The sequence below is a fragment of the Drosophila bipectinata genome, chromosome 2R (genome assembly GCF_030179905.1).
Source record: "Drosophila bipectinata strain 14024-0381.07 chromosome 2R, DbipHiC1v2, whole genome shotgun sequence".
Taxonomy (NCBI): Eukaryota; Metazoa; Arthropoda; class Insecta; order Diptera; family Drosophilidae; genus Drosophila; species Drosophila bipectinata.
Window position 1 is genome coordinate 24,133,264 of NC_091737.1, and position 24,555 is coordinate 24,157,818.

At 45.8% G+C, this 24,555-nt stretch overlaps 10 protein-coding genes across 10 annotated transcripts; 4 read left to right on the forward strand and 6 right to left on the reverse strand.

The window, feature by feature from the left end:
• Positions 1 to 897: 897 nt before the first annotated feature.
• LOC108118736 (uncharacterized) lies at positions 898 to 7,713 on the forward strand. The gene is made up of 12 exons (XM_043210662.2): positions 898 to 1,318; positions 1,930 to 2,037; positions 5,211 to 5,308; positions 5,364 to 5,654; positions 5,713 to 5,949; positions 6,012 to 6,140; positions 6,196 to 6,325; positions 6,383 to 6,505; positions 6,571 to 6,660; positions 6,725 to 6,848; positions 7,008 to 7,318; positions 7,374 to 7,713. The coding sequence occupies exons 1-12, from the start codon at positions 947 to 949 to the stop codon at positions 7,527 to 7,529; spliced, it is 2,169 nt and encodes a 722-aa protein (XP_043066597.1). The 5' UTR covers positions 898 to 946; the 3' UTR covers positions 7,530 to 7,713.
• On the reverse strand, positions 2,962 to 3,580 carry LOC108118737 (C-type mannose receptor 2-like). Its single transcript, XM_017231530.2, has one exon. The coding sequence runs from the start codon at positions 3,578 to 3,580 to the stop codon at positions 2,999 to 3,001; it is 582 nt and encodes a 193-aa protein (XP_017087019.2). The 3' UTR covers positions 2,962 to 2,998.
• LOC108118739 (C-type mannose receptor 2-like) lies at positions 4,219 to 4,782 on the reverse strand. Its single transcript, XM_017231531.2, has one exon. The coding sequence runs from the start codon at positions 4,780 to 4,782 to the stop codon at positions 4,219 to 4,221; it is 564 nt and encodes a 187-aa protein (XP_017087020.2).
• Positions 7,714 to 7,946: 233 nt separating the features above from the next.
• On the forward strand, positions 7,947 to 9,645 carry LOC108118904 (armadillo repeat-containing protein 6 homolog). Its single transcript, XM_017231844.3, has 2 exons — positions 7,947 to 8,200; positions 8,256 to 9,645. The coding sequence occupies exons 1-2, from the start codon at positions 8,084 to 8,086 to the stop codon at positions 9,540 to 9,542; spliced, it is 1,404 nt and encodes a 467-aa protein (XP_017087333.2). The 5' UTR covers positions 7,947 to 8,083; the 3' UTR covers positions 9,543 to 9,645.
• On the reverse strand, positions 9,551 to 11,384 carry nopo (no poles). The gene is made up of 7 exons (XM_017231845.3): positions 11,177 to 11,384; positions 10,895 to 11,110; positions 10,486 to 10,839; positions 10,374 to 10,431; positions 10,216 to 10,317; positions 9,953 to 10,153; positions 9,551 to 9,901 (listed from the first exon to the last, which is right to left on the reverse strand). The coding sequence occupies exons 1-7, from the start codon at positions 11,290 to 11,292 to the stop codon at positions 9,674 to 9,676; spliced, it is 1,275 nt and encodes a 424-aa protein (XP_017087334.2). The 5' UTR covers positions 11,293 to 11,384; the 3' UTR covers positions 9,551 to 9,673.
• Positions 11,385 to 11,708: 324 nt separating this feature from the next.
• On the forward strand, positions 11,709 to 15,641 carry LOC108118875 (uncharacterized). Its single transcript, XM_017231806.3, has 2 exons — positions 11,709 to 12,411; positions 13,196 to 15,641. The coding sequence occupies exons 1-2, from the start codon at positions 12,083 to 12,085 to the stop codon at positions 15,117 to 15,119; spliced, it is 2,253 nt and encodes a 750-aa protein (XP_017087295.2). The 5' UTR covers positions 11,709 to 12,082; the 3' UTR covers positions 15,120 to 15,641.
• Positions 15,642 to 15,991: 350 nt separating this feature from the next.
• LOC138926000 (uncharacterized) lies at positions 15,992 to 17,715 on the reverse strand. The gene is made up of 2 exons (XM_070278071.1): positions 16,117 to 17,715; positions 15,992 to 16,053 (listed from the first exon to the last, which is right to left on the reverse strand). The coding sequence occupies exon 1, from the start codon at positions 17,345 to 17,347 to the stop codon at positions 16,139 to 16,141; it is 1,209 nt and encodes a 402-aa protein (XP_070134172.1). The 5' UTR covers positions 17,348 to 17,715; the 3' UTR covers positions 15,992 to 16,053; positions 16,117 to 16,138.
• A 270-nt stretch (positions 17,716 to 17,985) lies between these two features.
• LOC108118877 (uncharacterized) lies at positions 17,986 to 18,989 on the reverse strand. The gene has a single exon (XM_017231808.3). The coding sequence runs from the start codon at positions 18,867 to 18,869 to the stop codon at positions 18,093 to 18,095; it is 777 nt and encodes a 258-aa protein (XP_017087297.2). The 5' UTR covers positions 18,870 to 18,989; the 3' UTR covers positions 17,986 to 18,092.
• A 2,759-nt stretch (positions 18,990 to 21,748) lies between these two features.
• On the forward strand, positions 21,749 to 22,556 carry LOC108118716 (uncharacterized). Its single transcript, XM_017231507.3, has 2 exons — positions 21,749 to 21,791; positions 21,901 to 22,556. Exons 1-2 carry the CDS (start codon positions 21,770 to 21,772, stop codon positions 22,554 to 22,556), a joined length of 678 nt encoding a protein of 225 aa, XP_017086996.3. The 5' UTR covers positions 21,749 to 21,769.
• Positions 22,557 to 22,733: 177 nt separating this feature from the next.
• LOC108118756 (uncharacterized) lies at positions 22,734 to 24,365 on the reverse strand. The gene has a single exon (XM_017231549.3). The coding sequence runs from the start codon at positions 24,232 to 24,234 to the stop codon at positions 23,467 to 23,469; it is 768 nt and encodes a 255-aa protein (XP_017087038.2). The 5' UTR covers positions 24,235 to 24,365; the 3' UTR covers positions 22,734 to 23,466.
• Positions 24,366 to 24,555: the final 190 nt, after the last annotated feature.

A 24,555-nucleotide genomic window follows, 5' to 3' on the forward strand; every position in this document is an offset into this window, starting at 1 on the left:
CCAACAAACGGACACTGCGACAACAAGAACAACAAAGGCCAAAGGATGTGTGTCCACACACACACACACCCAACGACCAGCGGGGACAGGGGTTCCATCGCGTAAATTGTTTACTTTGCCAATACACTGGACAAAAAATGGGGGGTCTCCGCCTTGGGGAGCAATCAAATGTGCTTTCAATTAAACTCAAAGTCCCAACCCCTTTTGCGAGACTCTCGATTCCATTCCCCCTCCAAGCCCCAAAACCTCGAGCCCCCCCCCAACCGCCTAGTGTCCTGTCCCATCCTGTCAACGCTTCGTTGCTTGGCTGCTCATCCATCAAATTTGTCGTCCTGACGTTTGGACTTTCCCCTCTGTTTCTGTGTGTGTGTGTGTGTGTGGAGCGAGAATTGGGACAGGGGCACTGGGGGGGGGGCTTGTTTGGAGTAGGGGGCGTGGTCCGGCCACCCATATGTGCTTATCTTCCATTCTTTGCAATTATTCTACGCGCCCTCATCATTACGGCCCCATTGAAACTCAACAAGTGTCGCAAGGAGTGAAACCATCAGATACAAATTGAACAGTCACAGATACAGATACAGATACAGTCTGCAATTGCAGCTCTAGCACTGAGAGAAAAATATGTTTAATATTTATATTTCTTTTCAATATAATGCATTAAATGTTACTTTTATACTTTATATTCTATTTTAAATGTTTCTTTCTTAGGAAAAATTTTAAAAGGGTTTTTGAAGTTTTAACAATTTTTATAAACGATCTAAAAAGATCCTCACCATTTCAAAACCTTTTTAAAAAATATTTCTAAAGTAAGCATTATTTTTATGACTGATTTTTCGTTGACTTTTTTGTTATGTTGTGACCGATTTGTTGCCCTATCTTTATCCCATGAAGCATTAGTGTTTATGAGGCGCTGGCACTCTGTATGCTCGCCTGAACAATCAGCAATATGCTAAATGGAAAAGCGCACAAGTCCGGAGAAAATCCTGAACCTTGCCCGGCGGGTGGCAGTGGGGTGGGTGGCGAAAGCGGTAGCGGGAGTGGCAGAAGGTCCGCCGCTTGCGTTAAGATCGACATTAGCACTTGCCAATCGAATCATCCGATGAACGTGGTAATGGGCCCCGAGAAGCTTAACCCAACGGGTGGGGGCGCCGGCGGAGGACTCCTGGTAGTGCCCACACATCACAATCTGCAGCTCGATAAAATTTCCGTGCGCTCGATTAGTTCCGAGGATATATCGAGTGGCGGGAATGGAAAATGCTGCAGTGCCGCTGCCCGTAATCCGGCCATAAAAACGGGACGGCGCCTGCAACTGATGCAGGTGAGTGTTTTTGGCTTTTTTGGGAGGTTGGGGGCTGGGAGGGATGCTGGAGGAGGAACAGGTGCGAAAAACACACTTATCTAGAGCAGCATAAATTAGCGAAGGCACATGCATCTTAATTAGTCCGACTGGTCAGAGTCACGTGCCACAAGGAGTCCCATAGAATGAGTCTAATGAATGCCGCGATTAGCGGTCCACGATAAAGACTAATCACGCCTTCTCTGCCTTTTTGGTTTGTCTCTGACTTTGTTGTATTAGACTTTCTTTGAGCTTGCAACCAGCTCCTGATAGAGGCCAGATAGGTCTGGGCTCTGGGTTGAACACATATTGGTGACAAATGAAAATAGATGGCACCGTGGGGCAAGAGGGGTTAAAGAAGCATGTTAGATGAAAAAAAATGAAATATTATTAAATACAGGTTCAAATATCTCCCTTCAAAGATAAGCTAATTGTTTCTATAACATTACATAGATGTATTCCAATATTAAAGTCTGAAAAAACCAGCATTTATTTGAAAATTTATGTTAAACTTTTTAAAAACATGATCCTTCAATACCACAAGACACTGTCGGCAAGAGTTTGCTCTCATTGACATGCGAATCCATTTGCAGATGATAATTCTACCATTTATACCAATATTGGCGTTGATTGTGCAAACATCGGTGTCACTGCAAGAGATCCTGGAGTACCGTTCCGCCGTGGCAGACATTGAGACCCAGGTAAGTGAGAGACAGGACGATGAAAAGAAGTAAACAATGCGAAGGTGACCCAACTGTGTGTCCTTTTTGAGGCGTAATTAAAATTTATAGCTGAAATTCAATCATACGTCAAGTAGATGCTGGCGGGAGGGTCCTGTCCGCCGTTGTCTCGGTCAATGTTCACTTGACCATTACGGCGGAGGCAAAGAAACCTCGAAGACCACCCTGCAAATATTTATTTGCCCAGGTAAGTGCCGCCCAAGTCCCCGAGAAGGGTTCCGGAGCACGAGCTCTGGCTCGTGGCTGGTGGCTGGCACTCAGCAGTGTCCTTGGTCCCTGCCCGTGCACCCTCGGCCGCCCACTTCACTCATCCATAATGCAAATGCGTCGTCTTCCGTGGAAAATATGAAAGATAGAATAGGAAATATTGTAAATACTTGTATGTATGATGAGGAACGAGGGAACGAGGGCCGATGGAGCCAAAGTGAATTGATAGGGACGCATTGCCAAGTATGCGGCTAGATGGGCGGCGAGCTGATAGATACTCAGGAACAAGTGGCCGGGCGAAGGGTGGGCAGCGAATAGGGTCACGTACTTAGAATGCAAAACACACTATAAACAAATCAAAGAAAGAAAAGGGAAATGCTTCTATAGAGGAACTTTCCATTTCGAACATAGATGGTGGCCATTCATATCATAAAAGGGTCTGCGACTAAAGGGGCAACTAAACTTGAACTTTTTTAAATCAAACACTGTAAAGCCAATCAAGTAGGAAGCACTAAAGTTCTCAACGCCATTTAAATTACACTTGAAGTAGAGGGAACTGATTAGATTTTTTATGAAACTATAATTAAAAGTTTAATAATAGTGATAGAACCGAAATTGTTGGGGATACACACTGACATTATAATAAAATGTCAAAATATATTATATTCTTTGAATTCCAAGCACACATCACATTTATTATTTTCAAGAGTTAGCTTTACAGAGGTACTTGAACCTCATGGAAGGCTTCGGGGTTGAGACACAACTGGGTCTTGAACTGGACCGGCTCCGTCTGGCAGATGTGGGGAGCCCACTGGGTGCAGTTCTTTACGGCCAGGCGGTGATCTTCCACGACCAGTTGTCCTGTAGAGGTGGAGTAATTGGCCAGCAAAGTCAGGCAATCACCGCTGGCAGGAGTGGGCTGACCTACCGCCCAGGGCAGATAGAGAGCCCTATCCCCGGTGCTCTGCCAGAAGTAATCAATTAGGGTCGATACTTCGCCCAATTTGTTTCCAGCTGTCCAGAACTCCAGTTGGTAAGGCGCCGCCACCGGCAGCCACTCATTGATGGCCTTCAATTCGGTTTGGTTCTTGATGCTCAACAGTCCGGCGTTGATGGACCGGCAATGACGATCCGATTCGTACCAGCTCTTCCAGGAACTATCGGCGAGAAGGCATTTATCAGCCACACGGGTAAAGTTGACGGGGCAGGCGGAGAATGTCTCCTGGCTGGCAGCCTGATAAAGTTGGCAAAGAGCCAAGCTGACCAAGGCAAAACAGACTAACTTGGGCCACAACATTTTGGTTAACTGACCGACAGGTGGGCAACAATGTCTTTTATACACCCACCCAGCCTGCCAGGTCTCTGATAAGACTACCTGTCTGATAAGAGTTCGGGGAATATTAAGTATACGCCTAGTTTTCGTTATCTTTGCGCTATCAAAAAAGCAGCTGAATCCCTCACAGAGATCGTTTGGCCGCTTGGCTTCAAAAGATTACTCATCAGAGTCCCCCCTGCCATGTTAGGGAATCCCAAAATGAAACCATAATCTTAATTATACTATTTTTAATACCTAAAGGAATTCCCTCAAAATTAAAATTACTTAAGTAACCGATAAGGAATGCCAATAATTTTAGCCAAATATCAGTAATAAAGCCTTGATGTAATTAAAGCGAAAAGTTCTCTACTCTATTTAAATTACTTTTGAAGTACAGTGATTAGATTATTTAAGAAACTATAATTAAAAGCTTAATTAAACAGAAAATAATAGTGCTTGAACCGTAATTGATAAGGTTTTTGGAAAAATAATAGTTTTCTGAGTGAAATCGAAACCAATTGTTGGAGTAACACTCACTGTCATTATGATAAAATAATAAAATATATTATTTTATTTGAATTCTTAGCTCACGTCATATTTATTATTCAGAATGGGTAGATTTACAGAGGTACTTGAACCTCGTGAAAGGCATAAGGGTTGAGGCACAACTGGGTCTTGAACTGGACCAGGTCCGTCTGGCAGATGTGGGGAGCCCACTGAGTGCAGTTTCTTACCATCAGGCGGTGATCTTCCGTAGACATGGAGTAATTGGCCAGCAAAGTCAGGCAATCACCGCTGGCAGGAGTGGGCTGACCTACCGCCCAGGGCAGATAGAGAGCCCTATCCCCAGTGCTCTGCCAGAAGTAATCGATGAGGGCCGAGACTTGGCCCAACTTGTTTCCAGCAGTCCAGAACTCCATTTGGTACGGAGCCGACACTGGTAGCCACTCATTGATGGCCTTCAGTTCGGTCTGGTTCTTGATGCTGAGAAGTCCTGCGTTGATGGAGCGGCAATGACGATCCGATTCGTACCAATTTTTCCAGGAACTATCGGCGAGAAGGCATTTGTCCGCCACACGGGTAAAGTTGATGGGGCAGGAGGAGAAAGTCTCCTCGCTGGCACCCTGATAAGGTTGGCAAAAAGCCAAGATGACCAAGGCGAAACAGACTAACTTGGAACACATAATTTTGGCTAGCTGACCGATAGGTATAGGCTCAATAGGGTCTTATATACGGCCACCCAGCCTGCCAGGTTTCTGATAAGACAGGTCTGCTAGGACTGATAAGGTTTCTGGGAATATTAAGTATACGCCTAGTTAACGATATCATTGCGCTATCAAAAAAGCAGCTGAATCCCTTACAAAGATCACTTGGCCGATCGTTCTCGAAAGATTACTGATCAGAGCTCCCCCAGCTATCTTCGGGAATCCCAAAATGAAACCATAATCCTAATCAAAGTTATAATTATTAAGTAACCGATGAGGAATGCCAATTATTTTAGCCATATATCAGTATTAAAGCCTTTGTATATTTTCGTTTGTGACTTTGTCTTTATGTAAACATATATTAAGATATTAAGGTATTGTTTTATTGTTTTTATTTATTTTTACAGGTAACAATTGCCACGGACTTGGGAAAAGTAGTAACCCGCCTTCAGCTGGAACGGTCTGAGGTGGCCTTCTATATTTTCACCAACGGGAGCAAGGAGCGGTTAGTATTCATCCTGATATACACTTTTGCCTGATTCTTGATGTCCCTGGAACAGAAACAACCTGACACAGCGTTTTACAAACACGGATCATGCTCTCAACAACATGACAACCTGGAATGAGATCAGCGTGCCAACGGCTCCCGACGAGGATGAAGACGATCGGGAGATGATGCTGACCCGGACAGACTTTCAGAGCAGGCTGTCAGATTTTCGTAATCGTGTGCGCTTGGAGCCAGAAGAGAGCTCCATCACCGAGGTCATGAACTGGTACACGTCCATCAATAGAGGATTACTGCACCATCTAAACGAGCAAATCAAGGAAACGGACAACAGTGGTGTTTGGCGGTGAGTTCCTGTTCTAGGATAGCACTCATAATATTATATATTATCTCTCTACCATCAGCTATCTAGTAGGTTTTAAGAACCTTTTGAAAAGCATAGAGTGCCAGAACATAGCCACATCCTTCGGCATTCGTTACTATGGCAGAGGATCCCTAACGGCCGAGAATTTCGTGTCCTACGTACGTTATGAGTTCATGGCCCGGGAAATGATCAACTCCACTTTGAACTACGCTCCCATGCTGAAGGAAATGTACACAAACATCACCTGCACCAAGAAATTTCATCGTGCCAAGCAAATGTGGGTATTTTCAGTTCTGACCTATTGGTTTTGAGTCTGATCCTAATTCTTACTCTCCGCAGGGGCGCCACGCTGCTCAAGAATAGTCCCAATGTTTCCAATGAACGCAGTGCCATCGAGTACTACGATCTAATGAATAACTATACTGATGATCTCCGAATCTTGCAAAAGGCCTTAAGACGACAGATCAAGTGAGTCTATAAGGGATTGGAGTTAAATATTTCGAAGTTATTTTTTAAATTTCAGGGAATATGTGGACTCTACTTTGGCAGAGGCTGACCGCAAGGAGGCCATTGGAATAGCCATTCTTGTCGTGGTGCTCCTGGTGTCTCCCGTCATCATTGTGCTGGTCAAGAATGCCGCTGCCACAATTCAAGTGAGTATTTTGTCCTGATTATTAAAGGTTTTGAGTTAAAGTAACTCTTCCGTTTAGCTCTACGCCGTCAATCTCTCCCAGAAGGCCAAGGAGCTGAAGCGGGAGAAACGCAAAAGCGACTCCCTTCTCTTCCAAATGCTGCCCCCCAGTGTGGCCATGCAACTGAAGCAAACCCAGAAGGTGAGTGGAAAAGGAGAAGGGGCGTGGGTACGGGCTTTAGCCAGTTCTAATTGACTCCCTGACAGGTGCCCGCCGAGCTCTACGAGGCAGTAACCATCTACTTTAGCGACATTGTCGGCTTCACCGAAATCGCCGCACATTGCACTCCCCTGGAGGTAATTAAAGCATTACACTTAAAGAATTAATAAGAGCCTGGCTATCCTGTAAATTTCTATTCAGGTCGTTACTTTTCTCAATTCCATTTACCGCGTGTTTGACGAACGCATCGAGTGCTATGACGTCTACAAGGTGGAGACCATCGGCGACTCCTACATGGTGGCCTCCGGTCTGCCGGTGAAGAACGGTAATTTATGCAAATTCGGCTGTCATTCTGTCAGTCAGTCGACAGTTTGGCCCCAAAAAAGATTTGCGCTAATTTAACTTTCATTTGTGGCCATGCGCCGTAATTTTAATTTATGCCGCCCCCAAAACCACATACCTCCCACCTTCTGGCGCTGCCCAGGGAACAAGCACATCAGCGAGATAGCAACAATGGCGCTTGATTTGCTGGACGCCTCGTCGGTGTTCCGGATCCCGAGGGCAGGCGATGAGTTCGTTCAGATCCGGTGCGGCGTGCACACAGGACCGGTGGTGGCCGGGATCGTGGGCACCAAGATGCCGCGCTACTGCCTCTTTGGCGACACGGTGAACACGGCCTCGCGTATGGAGAGTACCGGCGAGGCCCAGAAGATACATATCACCGAGGAGATGCACGACTCCCTGCAGCAAGTGGGCGGCTTCCGGACGGAGCACCGAGGTCTCATCGACGTCAAGGTGGGTCTAATCCATTAAATGAACTAAACTCTATAACCTCCATGGCTTATAACAGGGCAAGGGCTTGATGAGCACCTACTGGCTGACCTGCAAAGATGGGCCAGTGAGGGCTCGGGAGGAGATCTCATGGCGGGCGGATATGCAGCCAGTTTTTTTGGACCATCTAAAGCTGCATCCGCCAGTGGACTACAAGCTGCCGAAAAGGAAATGACTGGCCAATTCGGCAGGATATTGATCTATCAATATTACCCTTAAATCTGTCACCAAGCATTCAAAAACATACGGCTATTGAGCTCTTTAGATGTGCGTGTGTTGGTGTTTCTCCGTCTCTGTATCTCTTAGTGTGTCCTTGTTCACTCTTTGTCCCGGTCCCCATTCTTAAAAGCTTCAACGCCCAGGCGTCTAAATGTAATTGCAATGTGAATAATAATAGCATGAGAAAGCCAAAATACAAATATACGTAAATTAACAAATCAGTTTCATCATAAGCTTTTTGAGCATTCAAAAATATTCAACGAGAAAATAACAGTCTCTTTTTAGCGCCACATTTTCGATATTTTGGGCTATCGACTTATCGATAGCCCGCCAGCTGAAGGTATGACTCCTCTGACAAAAGCTAGTTGCTTTGAAACGAAGTGAATTCGAATGAGCGAGTGTGTGTGCGTGTGGGAAGTTTCAGAGAAAGAACAAAGTAAAAATTTTAAGTTGCTATTGCTCCAGCTGCTGCTAATTTAGGCGATTAGAAAAAATAAGGAATTCGTAGCCATGGCCAAGGTTATTTCCCAGGACACCTTCGACGATGTGGTCAAGGAGAATGTGGTGGAGTTCTCCATGACGCCATCGGAGGCCAAGGAGGAGACCATCAAACAGTTCGAGGCCCAGGTGAGTGGGAATTGCGTTTTCCACACCAATGATTCACAAAATGAATGTTTTGTAGGGCATCAACCTGGCCAACATCATCAAGGACCTGTCCATAAATCCAGAATCGGGAAAACCGGTCATTAACGAAACAGTTGATCAGATTAAGGAGCACATTGGCCAAAAGACTGAAGACACTGCCCAGCTGCTGGAGCAATTGGCCACCCTAGATGCGGAATGCGCCAAATCGCTGGCGCATCGGGTTCTGGCCGGAAAGAACGGAGCCCACGATTCCCTGATTACTCTCCTCGAACAGACACTCTCCTCCGATTCGCCAAACGAAGAGTTAACCAGGAAGTGCCTGGAGGCGGTCAACAGTCTGACCAACAAACAACCGGATTTGTTTGATGCGGAGGCAATGGCCGTAGTCCTCAAGCTATTATCCTTGGAGCAGAGTACTACGGGAAGGGAAGAGATTACTCTGCTCACGCTTCAATGGCTTCAAAAGGCCTGCATTATGCACGAAATGAACCGCCAGAACATCATGAACACACCAGCCTTAAAATTAATGAAGCCGTTGCTTGGCAAAGACAAGCCGCGCCTGGTGCGTGAGCTCACCGCTGTGTTCCGATTCCTGGTGTTGGACGACGATATTCGTGTGGAGTTTGGCTGCGCCCACGAACACGCCCGTCAAATAGCCAACGAGGTCTTGCTTCCTTTGGTGGAGTTGCTTCCCGCGTACCAGGATCCCAACGTACTGGCCGATCTACTCCTCACCATTGGGACCTTGGCAGTGCGCCAAGAACTTTGTACAGCCATCGACGAGGCTGGCGGTCTGAAGATCGTCTTCGAGATTATGAGCAGCAACCTCGGCGAAGTTCGTTTGAATCGAGAGGGTCTAAAGCTGCTGCGGGCACTGGCTGGCCACGACTCGGTGAAGGCGCACATTGTGCAGCAGGGAGTGGCTCCCATCGTAAAGCAGCTGCTGGAAACGCACCAAAACAACGAAAACATCGTGGCCGCTGCATTAGCTTGTGTTACCACGCTGACCCTTCGAGTGAAGGAGCACAGTGCTGCGTTCTTCGAGACTGGCATCGCCGAGGTGATAGTGGAGGCACTTCGCGCCCATCCGAAACACAAAATCGTCCAAAGAAACGGGGCCTGGGCCATCCGCAACATGGTGTCACGGTCGCGCAATCAGTGCGAGACCTGGATATCCTATGGCGTCGAAGACCTGCTAAACGCCGCCATGACGGAGCACCCCAGTGTGGAACAAGACATCAAAGCGGCGTTGCGCGACCTGGGATGCAATGTCCACTTGCGCGAGGAATGGACGGGCAAAGCAGAAAAGAAGATCGCCGCCTGATTTTGGACTTCCTGTTTCTCATTTTTGTATTTAATTCTAACTTATTAATTCAAAACCATGCATTGGCTACGTAACAAAATAGCATCCCAATCTAATTCCTGAACACAGGCAGTCTTTATAGTTCACATGACTTATTTGCCCAGCTTGAAGTTGCGAAGGGATCCGGCCTTTAGCCGCTGGTTGACATTCCGGGCAAGTGGTGCCGTGGATCGGCAATTCTCCAATTCCTCAGCGCGCTGCGCAAACGGATCCACCTTCTCTGAGCCTCCCATTCCGTTGAAAACGAAGTTGGAGCTCGATGTGGCCGCCAGTCCACTACTGCTGGGTAGCAGCAGTCGTGGTTTCTTGAAAATGGAGTACTACAAAGAATTTGTATTAGGTTTTAGCTTTCTTATTTCTTGCAGCCTTACCTTTTCGCTAAGGTCACTGGTCGTCTTGCGTATAGTTCCACTGGCCATGTTGGCACCAGTCGCCGCCTTGATTGGAGATATTTTGGTTTTTGTTAAACCGATATTACCCTTGGTGTTGAGTAAATGGGCTAGTCCCACGCTGCTGGACTTGATATTCAGATAAGGCGAAGTCGACTCTTCTATGCGCTTGATGTTCTCCTTCTGCAATATAGAGCGGGAATATTAATTCCAAGAGATTTTCACCCTAGGACCCTAGGACTTACAATTGTGGGGGAGATGGTGTCGCGTCTTTCTTCTTTTTTTAAAAACATGAGATTGCTTTTGGTAGGCGAATCCACAGGAGTCCAGTTCTTCGCAGATTGAAGCTGTTTTTGAAAACAATTATGAAAGTGGCAATAAAAAGAACATTGTGCTAACAAACCTTCTCCTGTGCCTGGTAAAGATCGCTTTCCAGTTGCGAAACCCTCTCCTCGAGCTTGCTGGAAAATAAGAATCATGGGTTTCTGAACAATTTTGAATCTCACTCTTCTCACCGTTTCACTTCGATCTCTTTGCGCAGATCATTTTGGACCACTGTGAGTACATTCCTCATGTCAGTCTTCTTGCTCTCGCACTGGCGCAACTCGCGCTTTAGTGTGGTGACCCAGTTGGCCAGCACTTGGGGATTAGACTCATTTTTTAGAAGGCGTTCGGTGTCTGCCGATCCAGCGGCAAGAATGGCTGACATGCTCTCGACGGAATGAAGTAGTTGCTTCAGCGATTTGTTTTCCTTACGCAAAGCATCCACCACCAGAGCCTCATTCTTCAGGATGTGGATCTGCTCCACGTAACTGCTGATCAAAAAGTCCTTCTTCTGGACCTTTTGTTCCAACCCAGCTATAGTTTTCCTGCAATGCAGACGTTTAGTATTTATGGAAAAATAATCAAAGATTCCTAACTTACAGGCACTTCTTTTGGGTCTCTTTCTGGTCACGCATTTGCTGCTCCAGTTTGCCGGACTCCCTTTCCTTCATCTTCAGTGCCAGATTGGCATTATCCAGCTGTTCCTGAAGAGACCCCACATCGATGCGGCTCACATCCAAGTTGGCCAAATTAAAGTAGACCCGAAAGATGTTGCGCGTGGTGCACTTATTGCGGCACTGGGGACAGGTTTTGGAGCTGCCAATAAATATGATTTTTCCTTATTCCAAGACCCCATCCTGTCAACAAAAACAAATTCTTTACCGATCGAGCCATTGGTTGAGGCAATTGTGGTGGAACATGTGGCCACAAACGGTGACGAACACCTCGTCCGCCTGGGAAAACAGTTCGGCGCATATCACGCAGTTTAAGTTTAACATATTCGAAACAATAAATAATCTACATAAAAACAGTTATAAAATCCAGATATTCGGCGCGCCGCAAAGAATTCGACAACTCATTAGGGATGAGTCTTAATTTCAAACATTTGTTTATATCGATATATCGGCAGCGTCACGATTACCATACCAGTTTACGCGCCCATGACAATCAGCTGATAGTATTCTAATTCCCCACACTTGCCATAAATTCAATTCACCTCGATAACGTAGGTAATCGATGTCTTAGCTTTTATTTATTAGCCAAAAAGAATATATATATTTTAAGGAAGAATTAAGCTTGTATATACATTTTATAAACACTTTTAAAGCAATTAATAGACATAATTATTTAAATTTAATTATTGTATTTGTTGTAATAACTGACGAAAAATCTTGTTTGAAAGCCCCACGGAAAGCACGCCATCATCGATAGCGCCATCGGTGCCACCGCTAATACAACATCTCAAAAGTCGTCAAATAGGAATAATAAATAGGAATAGTTTTAGATTTGTGTGCATTTAATTTTTCTTTGTTTGTTCTATTAAAGTTCTGTACAAAAGTTAACCATTAGTTACCTGCTAGAACGGCGCCAGAACGGTGAAAAGCACAAGGTGGCAATTCAGCTTGCGCATTTCGCATTTCGACACCTTTGTCAACGCGATTGAACTTACACACACTCGGACAGTGGGAGAACGGAAAGAACAGACGGCGGAAGAGTGTGAAAAAGAGGCAAACAAACAACCGTGCGATAACAACAACAATAGCCAGCGAGCCCCAGCGCCTCCAGCAAATGGAAATGGCCAACATGATCGGCAACAACCACAGCGGGGGCAACAAGAGCAGTGGCGTCGGCGGCCCCAACTACAACAACAGTTACAACAGCGTGGCTGACAGTGGACACAGCAGCACCACCGGAGGTGGCGCCGATACTCCACGGCTCCGCGACATTCTGAATGTTGGCGGCGGATACCAGATTCCAGCAGGTGGCTGCGCCTACGACCTCATCATCGAGCTGATGCGAGGCCTCGACATCCAGGACGACGGAATCGTGCTGAACTCCAAGATCAAGACCATTGAGACTGACTTCTGCAACATTGTGCGCGACGAGTCGATGCTGTGGTATGTGTCCCCATGTTTGTGTGACTGTTCGTGTATGGGCCATTGATGATTAATAATGTTATAAGTAGTATGTATGTTTGCCACCTCTTTTCGCGTATAAATACTCGCAGTCTATACAGCGAGCGCCAAAACAGTAAGGCAGGAAGCGGGTGAAAGCGTTCTCGATAGTCCAAATGGACTAGGAGGTCAACCAGGGCGGTATTCTTCTCAAGATCTCCTGCGCCAGGTCCCAGAATGAATTCATAAACGAGGCTTAATGTTTACTCTTTCAAGAAGATCGAGATTAAATTGAATATTGTCTTCAATTAATACTCTTATCTACTTCCATGACACTTCACACATGGGCGAAGGAGCCATAATATGCCTACTAGGCAATTTTATTTCTCGATTTGTCTCAATTTTTGTTCTCAGACATAATGTTTATACAAAGCAACCCATCAAGGCCTATTAGGAATAATAATAACAACTTGACAGTTTCGAAACGCACTGTAGTTGTAAATATGTGGTAGACCAGGTCGCTTGGACGTCAGCGTGTCTTAAAAATTTACAGCTTTTCATATAAATAATCACGGTGCGAGACTGTCGCCATCGAAGCAGTTCAAAGTGAACACTTTTCCCACCCATTGCCTCCGGCTCATGCTTCCAGTTAATTGCCGAGTAAATAAATTCGAGACTTGGGCTTATCAGATAACACTGCTCCGTACCTGCGAAAGCATATAAATAGAAAAACCAGCATGCTCCTGTTACCCGATTCGGTTCTATAGCTCACTCTCTTTGTTTACAGCGAATCCATGGAGTACCTGAACGACAAGGCGCTCGGAGACAGCGACACGGCGCTAAAGTTCGCCCTGCTCTTCTCATCCCGTAACTTCGATGCGCTGGCGATGAAGGACACCAAGGTGCGCAGCGCCATGCTGAAGATCCTCGAGACAAATTTCCTGAATGCAGATGCGTACCGGACGCACGACAAGAACCGGCTGTACAACTCCATAACGCTGCTGGGCGAGTACTACCACCGGGTCCGGCTGGCAGACAATGCTCCAATCACGATCCTAGGGGTGTCCCTGCTGGACCTGCTCACCCGGGAGCTTACGGACGTCAATGTTGTGGTGAACGCCCGTCTGGCGCGCCTCGTCCTTTCCCAGATCTCGCTGAACGGAGAGATCATGCGCACGCGCCACAAGGCTGAGATCGACCAGCTGCTGTTCCACGTCCGTCGCCACCTGATTATGCAGCCTGCGCTAACCGCCAAGGTGAAGGCCATGTTCGTTATGGTGCTGGACCTGTTCTACAGCCACTTCAAACACATCGGCAACGAGCTGGAGGCCATGTACACCACCTATCTGGTGGTTGAAGAGGGGGAGGATGACGCAGTCAACAATAACGGATCGGGACCCATGCATCCGAAGGACGACAATCACCCGCTACAGCATCAACAGTCTGAGAACGGGAGCAGCGCCAATACTTCTGGCCAAGACCCGGACACTTTCGATCCGCCGCCGACGACAAAGAAGTGGAGCGAGCAAGTCTGCGAGGACTCCTTCTGCGACATCGGCTACGGCGAGGTGGAGCCAAGCGAGGAGCGCTACTCGGATGCAGCCCCACAGCCATATCCTGCCAGCAGCACGGGCCCTCATCGCCACGGACGCCGCAACTATCAGCCGCGCCAGGCCCCGAGACCGTTGAAGACTCAGCAGCCGGCCAGCATAGACACAAACTCCGACCAGTATCCATCCATGGCCAGCAGCGAGGATCGCGACGAGAGCAAGCCGCTGCCGAGCTGGCGAAAGACGCGCTTCAACCGCAACCACGACGGTGACAGCAACGGCCGTTCCCGCGACCAGCAAAGGCGCTACAGCGCGAGCTTCGAGGACGACCATCACAGCGTGAGGAGCGAGGGCACCGGCAACTTGCGGCTCTACAGCATTCACGACCGAAGGAAACACTCCCAGGAGCGGCACGAGCGCAACATGAGCGGAGGGGGGAACTACAACAGCATAGTCAACTCCAACTGGGACCAGCGCGACAGGGACGACCGCAGCGAGCGCTCCTACATCAGTAACTACGAGCGTGGCAACACCTATAAGCGGGGCGGCCGCTTCCAGAACCGCAACACCTACGACAAGCCGCCGCGCTTCCAGAAACAGCAGCAGCAGCAGCAGCAACAAGGTCAGGTTCAGCATCAGCCACAGACTGGCCCAGGCCAGAAGATTCATAGCGATACCTGGCGGCGCTCCAATACGGCCATTAACAGTGGCTACCAGGACGAAAACTGTGCCTACAACTCCAACGGGCCAGAGTCCAATAGCCGCAGCTCCTCCAGGGCTCGCACCCTTCCACGCCCTTCCAAGATGGACAAGTCTGGCGGATATCGGTACAACCAGAGTCCCACACGAGGGGGAGGCGGAGGAGGAGGTGGTCCAAGGTTCCCCCGATACAGCAGCCAGAGCAGCTTGGCCAGTGAGGCGTCCAGCACGTTCGACCGCCGTCAGCAGACCTCGCCGCAGCATCCGCACCAGCGACACCGCCACTTCACGCGCCGATCGCAGCCCGACATCCATCAGCCACAGAACGAGGACAAAAACTGGCAGGGTGGACAGGGTGTCGGTCAGGGCGATCAGCAGGCGGCTGGCAAGGAGGAGAGCGAGCTGGTGCGCAACGCCCAGCAGACCACCAAGTACATGAACTACCTGTCCTCGCAGAAATGACCTCCGCACCGCAGCCACCGCCGCCAGGGCAAAAAAGTACATTTGTAAACTAGTTATTACTGTTTGTATGGAGGGAGCCCGGTTCTTCCATAGCTACTCAAAGTGTTTTTCAGTTTTTTCCCCTCATCGCTTCCCAAACAGTTCATCCTCAGATTACAACCCAGGGGACTGTACCACCTCCTGTTCCAGCCAGACCAGAGCTCAAATGTGAAACCAAATCAACAGAAACCAGACTCAACTCAAAACAAGGCTCAATAGCGAAGCATTAGGTCCCATCACACATTGGAATCCGATCACCACTCTGTAAATACCAATCTATATAGTATATAGATGATAACATAGCACTTGCACGGCCCACACAAACATACACACGAATCCATTTTTATATATTTATGTATACAACTGCTTAGGAACTAAGTACAAACTCCAGGAAAATCCTATCGAAGCCTGTTAAATGTTAAATCAAAGTTGAGCATATGAAATTGTATTTTAGCTAAATATATACATATATATTGAATGTCATGTTATAGTGCAGATTCAGATAAAGTTTATTAAACGAATTATACACCCACACAAAGGTATTTTTAAAGAAAATTTTGTGAGGCCCTTTGTTGGAACAACGAAGCCAAGCCAGAGCTCCAGAGAAAGGAATATATTCTAGAGTTATACGCATAGTCACATATTATTACTTAAACCATTGTTTAGAAACTGTCCCGATGTTCACAGCATGCGTAGGATCAAAGCATTAATCTGATTATTCATAGCGTCTAACACATTTTTAAATAAAAAAAAGTATGAAGATCAAAGTGGCTACCAATCCTCTCTTGAAACCCCTACAGATCATCCCAGCTTGGGTACAAAAAACAGACTTCTTTTTGGAAAAGGATGGATTTTATTGAAAAATAGCCGGAATGGGTAATGAAATATCTTTGAACTGAAAAGAAATGGATTACAGGAATGGATTACATCGATATACCCTCCAAAGTCATGGTCTCACCTGGTCTTGAATGATATTTCTGCTAATCTTCATCGAGATCCTCCCACAATATATCTTCGTCCGAGTCTTCTGCGTCAATGCGATCTTTGGAGTCGTAGGAATCATCGTGTCTCTCCTCGGTGGACCAATCTTGTGGTTTACCATACTCATTAGTAGGTTTACCATACTCTTTGGGAGGCGGCTTTGGGGGCTTACGACCCCTACCATATACCTTCATTTTGATGGTCGTGAAGCCGTACCGGACCACATTGCCCGCCTTGATCACCATATCGGCCGACTCGTTGTCCAGGAGGAGCACTACCTGCCGCGACGGCCCGGAGGCCTTCTCCACCTTGACCACCCGCCAGTTGGCAGTTGGAATCTCCGGGTTGCAGAGCTGCAACATTTTAAGTATGATCTCTGGCTCTTCGGGCTTAATGGTGACCCAAGCCCGGGCCTTTGGCGGTGAGACGACCTGCTCCCAGTCAACCGCCACCAGTCGGGCATTGGGGTAAACTTCGCCCAGAGATTCGATCATTCGCTTGTAGATCTCCGCCGATCGGGTGTCTTCACAGACTATGGCCTTGACACAGCCCTGGTGCCATCCAGCGTCCGTGCACATGGGGGGTGGTTCGCCAGAGTCGCCCACGAACTCCAAAAACCGATCCTGCAGCTCGTTCTCCACCAGCCTCCACTTCTCGCGAGGAACATTTCCACTGACAGCATTCCTGTCCTGCACGCCCAGAAGGACCTTGCCCTCGGCCATTTCGATCAATGATCGGTTTTGCATCTCCATCCTGGACCGCTTGGAAGTCGTTGGACCCTCCACCCGCTCCTTTCGTTTGCTGCCCGAAGGCTGGCTGGGAGCGGGAGCCTGAGCCTGAGCTGGTTTTTTGATGTTTTTTTTATGAAATGTCACACCAGCTTTGGCGGGCTCGAAGTCCGGGAGGATCGTCTTGGCCCATTTGATAGCTTCCTGCTCTTCCGGCGAAACCACTTCGTCGGAGGTCCTATTCAAGTCCTGCATCAGAATGTAAGCAGCTCGTCTCTTGTCTTTGTATGATTTTTTGCGGGTTCCAGGCGAAGGTACATCGCCTGGATGGTCGCCCGATTTGTCGTCAATCGCCGTATAGGGCCTCCAGTCTTCGGAGTATGGTGCGGACCTGCTCTCCTCCACGTTTGTTGAGTGATCTGTACCAGATGTCTGGTTCAAGTTGTTACCATTATTATTGTTTGAGTTTTTTCGATTCATTTTGGATCCCACGAGTGCGCAGGAAGGGGTTGGTCGCCCGCCGGCAGAGCCTGCAATGCCGTGGGAAGCCTTTCTGAAACTGGAGGTCGGCCGGTGTCCAGAGTTCGCATGCTGTCGACCGAGCACCCCCTCGGCCACGCATCCATCAGCGCACACAGTACCGCCTTGGATTGGGGTGATTTTCGGAGTTTTCTTCTCCTCGCCCGACTACAATTAGCCAGCGTCCACGGCAGAGACATGACCGTGCCGTGGACCTGTTTCCAGCCGCCCTCGCGAGGAGAGTGTAGTCGCACTTCCGTCGGTGTACACAGTAGCGACGGCGCCGCCCCGCATACCCGACGGCTGACGGCCAAAGGATAGCATGTATCATCAGGTGCTCAACCAATAATCGGAGAGCCCGTCGATTCATCATGCAATGACCTCAGGAGTGAGTCATCAGACGTACTACGTAAACCAAGAACTGATTTCATGCGGATATTTCACTAATAAAATAATAAAAATACATAACTACTAATTAAAAATAATGCATTAAAGTTAAAGGATAGGAATCTAGCTAGGGATATGGTAAAAAAAGGAATATAAACTAAGCTATAGAATCTATCTATTGGAACAAACATAAAGCCACAAGTTAACATTAATACAGAGAATACATAGATACTATATTTAAAGAAAAAACAAAGTAACTTTAACAAAGATTCAATTAAGAATTAATTCTCCATCGAGGAGCATAATAAGTAGAAACAGATCATCGATCGGCTTGTTCGCGGGGAGTCACCACAAGGACCTCATACGTACGGGTGTTCACCTCGAGATGGTTGTGGGCCATGTACAAGACTTTGTGCGAGGGATGCACCTTTCCCAGCTTCTGGATACCTTTGTATAGACCACGTCCGGTATAGGTAACTTCCTGGGTATCACCGTATCCGGATTTTAAAGCATCTTCCGGAAAGCTTCCCGCCTCGCCGGCCACCCATTTGTAATCACAGTCCTTCAGTACAAGCACTTCAACTTCATCGGTAAGGCTTCTAGACTGGCAGCTCCAGGACGCGATAACGGCTTTCTTTTGGGGCACATAGCTGGCCGGGAGTAGCTCGTTTTCTATGTAGACACGAGCTACGTAAGTTGGCTCGCCGTCATCGTCTGTGCCGCATTGTATGGCTCCCTTAGGGGGCAGGTGGGCATCCGTCGGAGCGCCCGGCTCCAGATCCATGGGCACCCACTCGAAGGGTGCATCCGGCAACTGTTCATCGTCGAAATCAGTGCGTTCAGCATAGTTCAGGTAAATTCGGTGAATGCGCGTTCTGTAGCAGTGGGAGCGGCACTGAGGACAGCTAGAGGATGTTCGCAGACAGCGAGTTAGGCAGTTCTTGTGGAAAACATGGCCACAAGCAGCAGTGCTGAAAATCACATCGCTTGCCCGGAAATATATGTTGCAAATCGCACACAAAATATTCAGCTGTGGCGATGATACCGGAGTACCATCCGCGCAGGGAACGTGATCCTCCGAGTTGTGGTCCTCCATGTGAAGGTTATTTACGTGAGTCAACAGCGAAGAGGCGTAGAATTTAGTTTTGTGGCACTGGTATTTCACAAGGGAAGGAAAACAAACCCGGAGAACACGAAATAGTGATGCGCAAACGTCAAATACAACAGTGCACTTAAAAATCGATTATCGATTAATCTGGCGGGAAATCGGTTCGAAATTTTAAAAATGTTTATTGATGGCCAAGGCAATATCTTTGCCAATTCTTATCCGATCCCAGAGCCGAGTACCTTTATCGATTTGTGGAAAGATTCTCCACCAATCTGCATCAAAATCTAGAAACAAAATATTTTTTAGATATTTTGTTAAAATTTTCAGGGGGTCCCCTTCAAAAATGGGGAATTGCATGGGAGGGGCACTATAGCTCACTGCGAAGGCTATATCTTTAACAATTCTTATCCGATCCCAGAGCGGAGTACCTTTATCGATTTGTGGAAAGATTCTCCACCAATCTGCATCAAAATCTAGAAACAAAATATTTTTTAGATTTTTTGTTAAAATTTCCAGGGGGTCCCCTTCAAAAATGGGGAATTGCATGGGAGGGACACTATGGCTCACTGTGAAGGCTATATCTTTAACAATTCTTATCCGATCCCAGAGCGGAGTACCTTTATCGATTTGTGGAAAGATTCTCCACAAATCTGCATCAAAATCTAGAAACAAAATATTTTTTAAATTTTTTGTTAAAATTTCCAGGGGGTCCCCTTCAAAAATGGGGAATTGCATGGGAGGGGCACTATAGCTCACTGTGAAGGCTATGTCTTTAACAATTTTTATCCGATCCCAGAGCGGAGTACCTTTATCGATTTGTGGAAAGATTCTCCACCAATCTGCATCAAAATCTAGAAACAAAATATTTTTTAGATTTTTTGTTAAAATTTCCAGGGGGTCCCCTTCAAAAATGGGGAATTGCATGGGAGGGACACTATGGCTCACTGTGAAGGCTATATCTTTAACAATTCTTATCCGATCCCAGAGCGGAGTACCTTTATCGATTTGTGGAAAGATTCTCCACAAATCTGCATCAAAATCCAGAAACAAAATATTTTTTAGATTTTTTGTTAAAATTTCCAGGGGTCCAGTTCAAAAATGGGGAATTGCATGGGAGGGGCACTATAGCTCACTGTGAAGGCTATATCTTTACCAATTCTTTTCCGATTCCAGAGCGGGGTACCTTTATCGATTTGTGGAAAGATTCTTCACCAATCTGCATCAAAATCTAGAAACAAAATATTTTTTAAATTTTTTGTTAAAATTTCCAGGGGGTCCCCTTCAAAAATGGGGAATTGCATGGGAGGGGCACTATAGCTCACTGTGAAGGCTATATCTTTGTCAATTCTTATCCGATCTTAGAGCGGAGTACCTTTATCGATTTGTGGAAAGATTCTCCACAAATCTGCATCAAAATCTAGAAACAAAATATTTTTTAGATTTTTTGTTAAAATTTCCAGGGGGTCCCCTTCAAAAATGGGGAATTGCATGGGAGGGACACTATGGCTCACTGTGAAGGCTATATCTTTAACAATTCTTATCCGATCCCAGAGCGGAGTACCTTTATCGATTTGTGGAAAGATTCTCCACAAATCTGCATCAAAATCTAGAAACAAAATATTTTTTAAATTTTTTGTTAAAATTTCCAGGGGGTCCCCTTCAAAAATGGGGAATTGCATGGGAGGGGCACTATAGCTCACTGCGAAGGCTATATCTTTAACAATTCTTATCCGATCCCAGAGCGGAGTACCTTTATCGATTTGTGGAAAGATTCTCCACAAATCTGCATCAAAATCCAGAAACAAAATATTTTTTAGATTTTTTGTTAAAATTTCCAGGGGTCCAGTTCAAAAATGGGGAATTGCATGGGAGGGGCACTATAGCTCACTGTGAAGGCTATATCTTTACCAATTATTTTCCGATTCCAGAGCGGAGTACCTTTATCGATTTGTGGAAAGATTCTCCACAAATCTGCATCAAAATCTAGAAACAAAATATTTTTTAGATTTTTTGTTAAAATTTCCAGGGGGTCCCCTTCAAAAATGGGGAATTGCATGGGAGGGGCACTATAGCTCACTGTGAAGGCTATATCTTTAACAATTTTTATCCGATCCCAGAGCGGAGTACCTTTATCGATTTGTGGAAAGATTCTCCACCAATCTGCATCAAAATCTAGAAACAAAATATTTTTTAGATTTTTTGTTAAAATTTCCAGGGGGTCCCCTTCAAAAATGGGGAATTGCATGGGAGGGACACTATGGCTCACTGTGAAGGCTATATCTTTAACAATTCTTATCCGATCCCAGAGCGGAGTACCTTTATCGATTTGTGGAAAGATTCTCCACAAATCTGCATCAAAATCTAGAAACAAAATATTTTTTAGATTTTTTGTTAAAATTTCCAGGGGGTCCCCTTCAAAAATGGGGAATTGCATGGGAGGGACACTATGGCTCACTGTGAAGGCTATATCTTTGCCAATTTTTACCCGATCCCAGAGCGGGAAAAATGGGGAATTGCATGGGAGGGGCACTATGGCTCACTGTGAAGGCTATATCTTTACCAATTCTTTTCCGATTCCAGAGCGGAGTACCTTTATCGATTTGTGGAAAGATTCTCCACCAATCTGCATCAAAAGCTAGAAACAAAATATTTTTGTTTCATTCCATATTTTTTCATTCCTATATTTTTGCAAAAATTCCAGGGGGTTCCTTGCCAAAATGGGGAATAGAATGGGAGGGGAACTTTGACCCACTTTCTAGATGATAAGATGAGCAGCTCATGTGAAAAAAGCGTGTCATAAGTAAGTTTTGCTAAAAACTGAAAAACGTACCGACACCCGTATAGGACCCAATTTGAATCGAAGCTTGCCGAAGTGCCGGCGAGAGAAGATGAATGTAAATATAGTACTTAGTAAGTAATTCTCAGTCGCGTGGATCGGAAGAGATGGAAGGCATCATCCCAGCTGGAGACCCGCGAACACTTAACATTCAGTGTAGCGTTTGCAAATCTTTCTTTGCAGTTGACGATGAGATCTATAATATAGGATGCCGCCATTTGTTCCACAAAACCTGTATGGAGCTCCAGCTAACACGATGTGCCCTCTGCCTGCAATGCGGATGGCAATGGAATGGATCGCAGAGAAGGGTTTACCTGTCATTTGGGGAACCCACCAGCTTTACCCAAGGAGATCTGCCTTACAAGTGGGTGCCTATGCAACTAGGACCAAATGTTTCCCTCCGTTCCATATCGCTACCTTCTGGAGTCGTCGAATGTGGCACAGACTGCGAGGGTCACGAGGCATACGTGGCACGGGTCATTAAATGCCGGGAACTACTTCCGGCAAGCTACGTTCCTTTTAAGAAAGCTGCTCTGGCATCGACTGGCGGCATAGCTTATTGGGTTACGGAGGACGTCGAAGTTCTCGTACTGGACGACTGTGATATTGAATGGGTTGCTGCTGACCATGGTAGATATCCACCGCATGCCATCCCAACCGGATTATCTGACACCGGCGAAGTAACCTACACGGGACGTGCCACTTTCCGCAACAGGCTGAGAATTGGAAAAGTGCATCCCTCATATAAGACGATGTTCATTGCCCACAACCACAGGGAACCAAGCATCTCTAAGTATGAGGTTCTGGCAATTACTCCCAGCGAACCCGTGGATCGTTAATCATCCAGGATTTTTTGAATTATTAAACAAATTTCCCAAAATTGATACATCATTATACCTAAATGCGAATCATCTATCCTGATTCATAGATTTTTGTGAAACCCAATCGAAGTTTTTTAAGGGGGGGGGGGGTAAGGTCAAATCATGCGAAAAAAGCCATGTTTTTTCGATTTTTTTCCTGACGACACAGTTAAAATTTATTTATTCAACAAACGGTATATTAAAGTATGACATTAGAAAAATGTTTTATCAAATTTTTACAAAAAAATATTTAAAAATATGGCAATGGTAGCAATTGTCCTCATAACTCGGTGCTGGATTATGTGAAATCAAAGAATGAAAGTTCATTCGTTAGATAATAGTTCGCAATTTTTTAATTTTTTCGACGACTTTGAAGTGAAAAACACAATTTTTTGGGAAAAAATCGCTTAATTTGTCATTGCGAAATCAAAATTCTGAAAACGTTTATAAGCAACTTCGTCAATAACTAATAACTTCGTCAATTTTGCTTTAATTGACTTGAAATTGACACAATATTCTTCAGATGTTATGCATTCAATTTAAAAAATTAAAAAAAAAAAATGAAAAAAAAAAAATTTAATAAATTAAAAGATGACAAAAATTAAATTAAGAATTATTATATTGTTAACAGATAAAAGCTGTTAATAGCTTTAATTAAAAAGCCACGTCAATGATTTCATAAAAACAACCTTAAACATATACATACATATATTTCTAAATATATGTACAATTTTGTTCTATGCTCTTGAGGTACAATAAATTTGGTAACACATAAAAATAAACCTTCTTAGTTATAGTAAACCTTTGTTAGAATTGTTAAAAACAGATTAAAAAATATTTAGATTAGAGATATTAGATATTTAGATTTACTTAAAATATGGGACCTCGTTTAGTGGTTGTTAGATTCGCGCGGCTTGACCACCAGGACCTCGTAGTTGTCGGTGCTTACTTCTAGGTCGCGGTGCGGCAAATACATTAGAGAATGGGAGGGATGCACCTTACCCAGGCGCAGAATGCCCTCGTAGATGCAACGCCCAGTAAAGGTGGGGTGACCGATTTCGGAGTGGCCGGTTCTTAGGGATTCTACCGGATAACTTCCATTCTGGCCGGGCACCCAACTATGATCACAATTGTTCAGCACCAGGACCTCCACGTCCTGGGTTTGGGCATACGAGCGACATCCATACGATCCGCAAGCGACACCTCTTTCCGGTATGTAACTCGCTGGCAATAAATCACGGTTGAAAGTCATACGTGCCACATAAGCGGGATGTCCGTCCTCGTCGGTTCCACACTGCACAGAACCTTCTATTATTTGGGGAGTATCCTCGTCGTCGTCGTCGCCCAAGTAAATGGGCACCCATTCATAGGGCGGCCTGGGAACCGGGTCGACATTCTCAGGCATACTCGCCGGTGCTGTGAAGTTTAGGGAAACCCTATGGATTTGATCATGGGAGCACTCTGATCGGCACTGGGGGCACGTTCTTGATCTATTCAACCACCGTGTGAGGCAGTTCTTGTGGAAAACATGACCGCAAGTAGTGGAATTGATGACATCATTCTCCTTAAAAAATTCGTTGCATATTGGACACAAAATGTTCAGTGCAGGTGTGTGCTCCGTAGACGCTTGCCCTGGGGTAACTTCCTCTCCTGCCATATCAGCTTGTAGGTCAGTATATCCTTAATCCCTGCAGGCAATTCGCTGTTGCTTCTTTTATAAATTAATTTCACAATAAAGTGAATAATGAGTCAGAACTGTAAACTAAGATTTGTAGATCTAAGATAAATAGAGATGGCAGTTTTAAATATACTGAAAATACCAAAGTCGATGAAAAAGAGTAAAGACTGCCTAACTATAATCATGAAATGTATTTCTGCAATTGTTCATATAAAATTTATTAAAATCGAGTTTATTCTGATAAAAAAAGACCCTGAATTACAAAAAAATAATGTTTGTATTAAGCTTAAGTCATCGAAG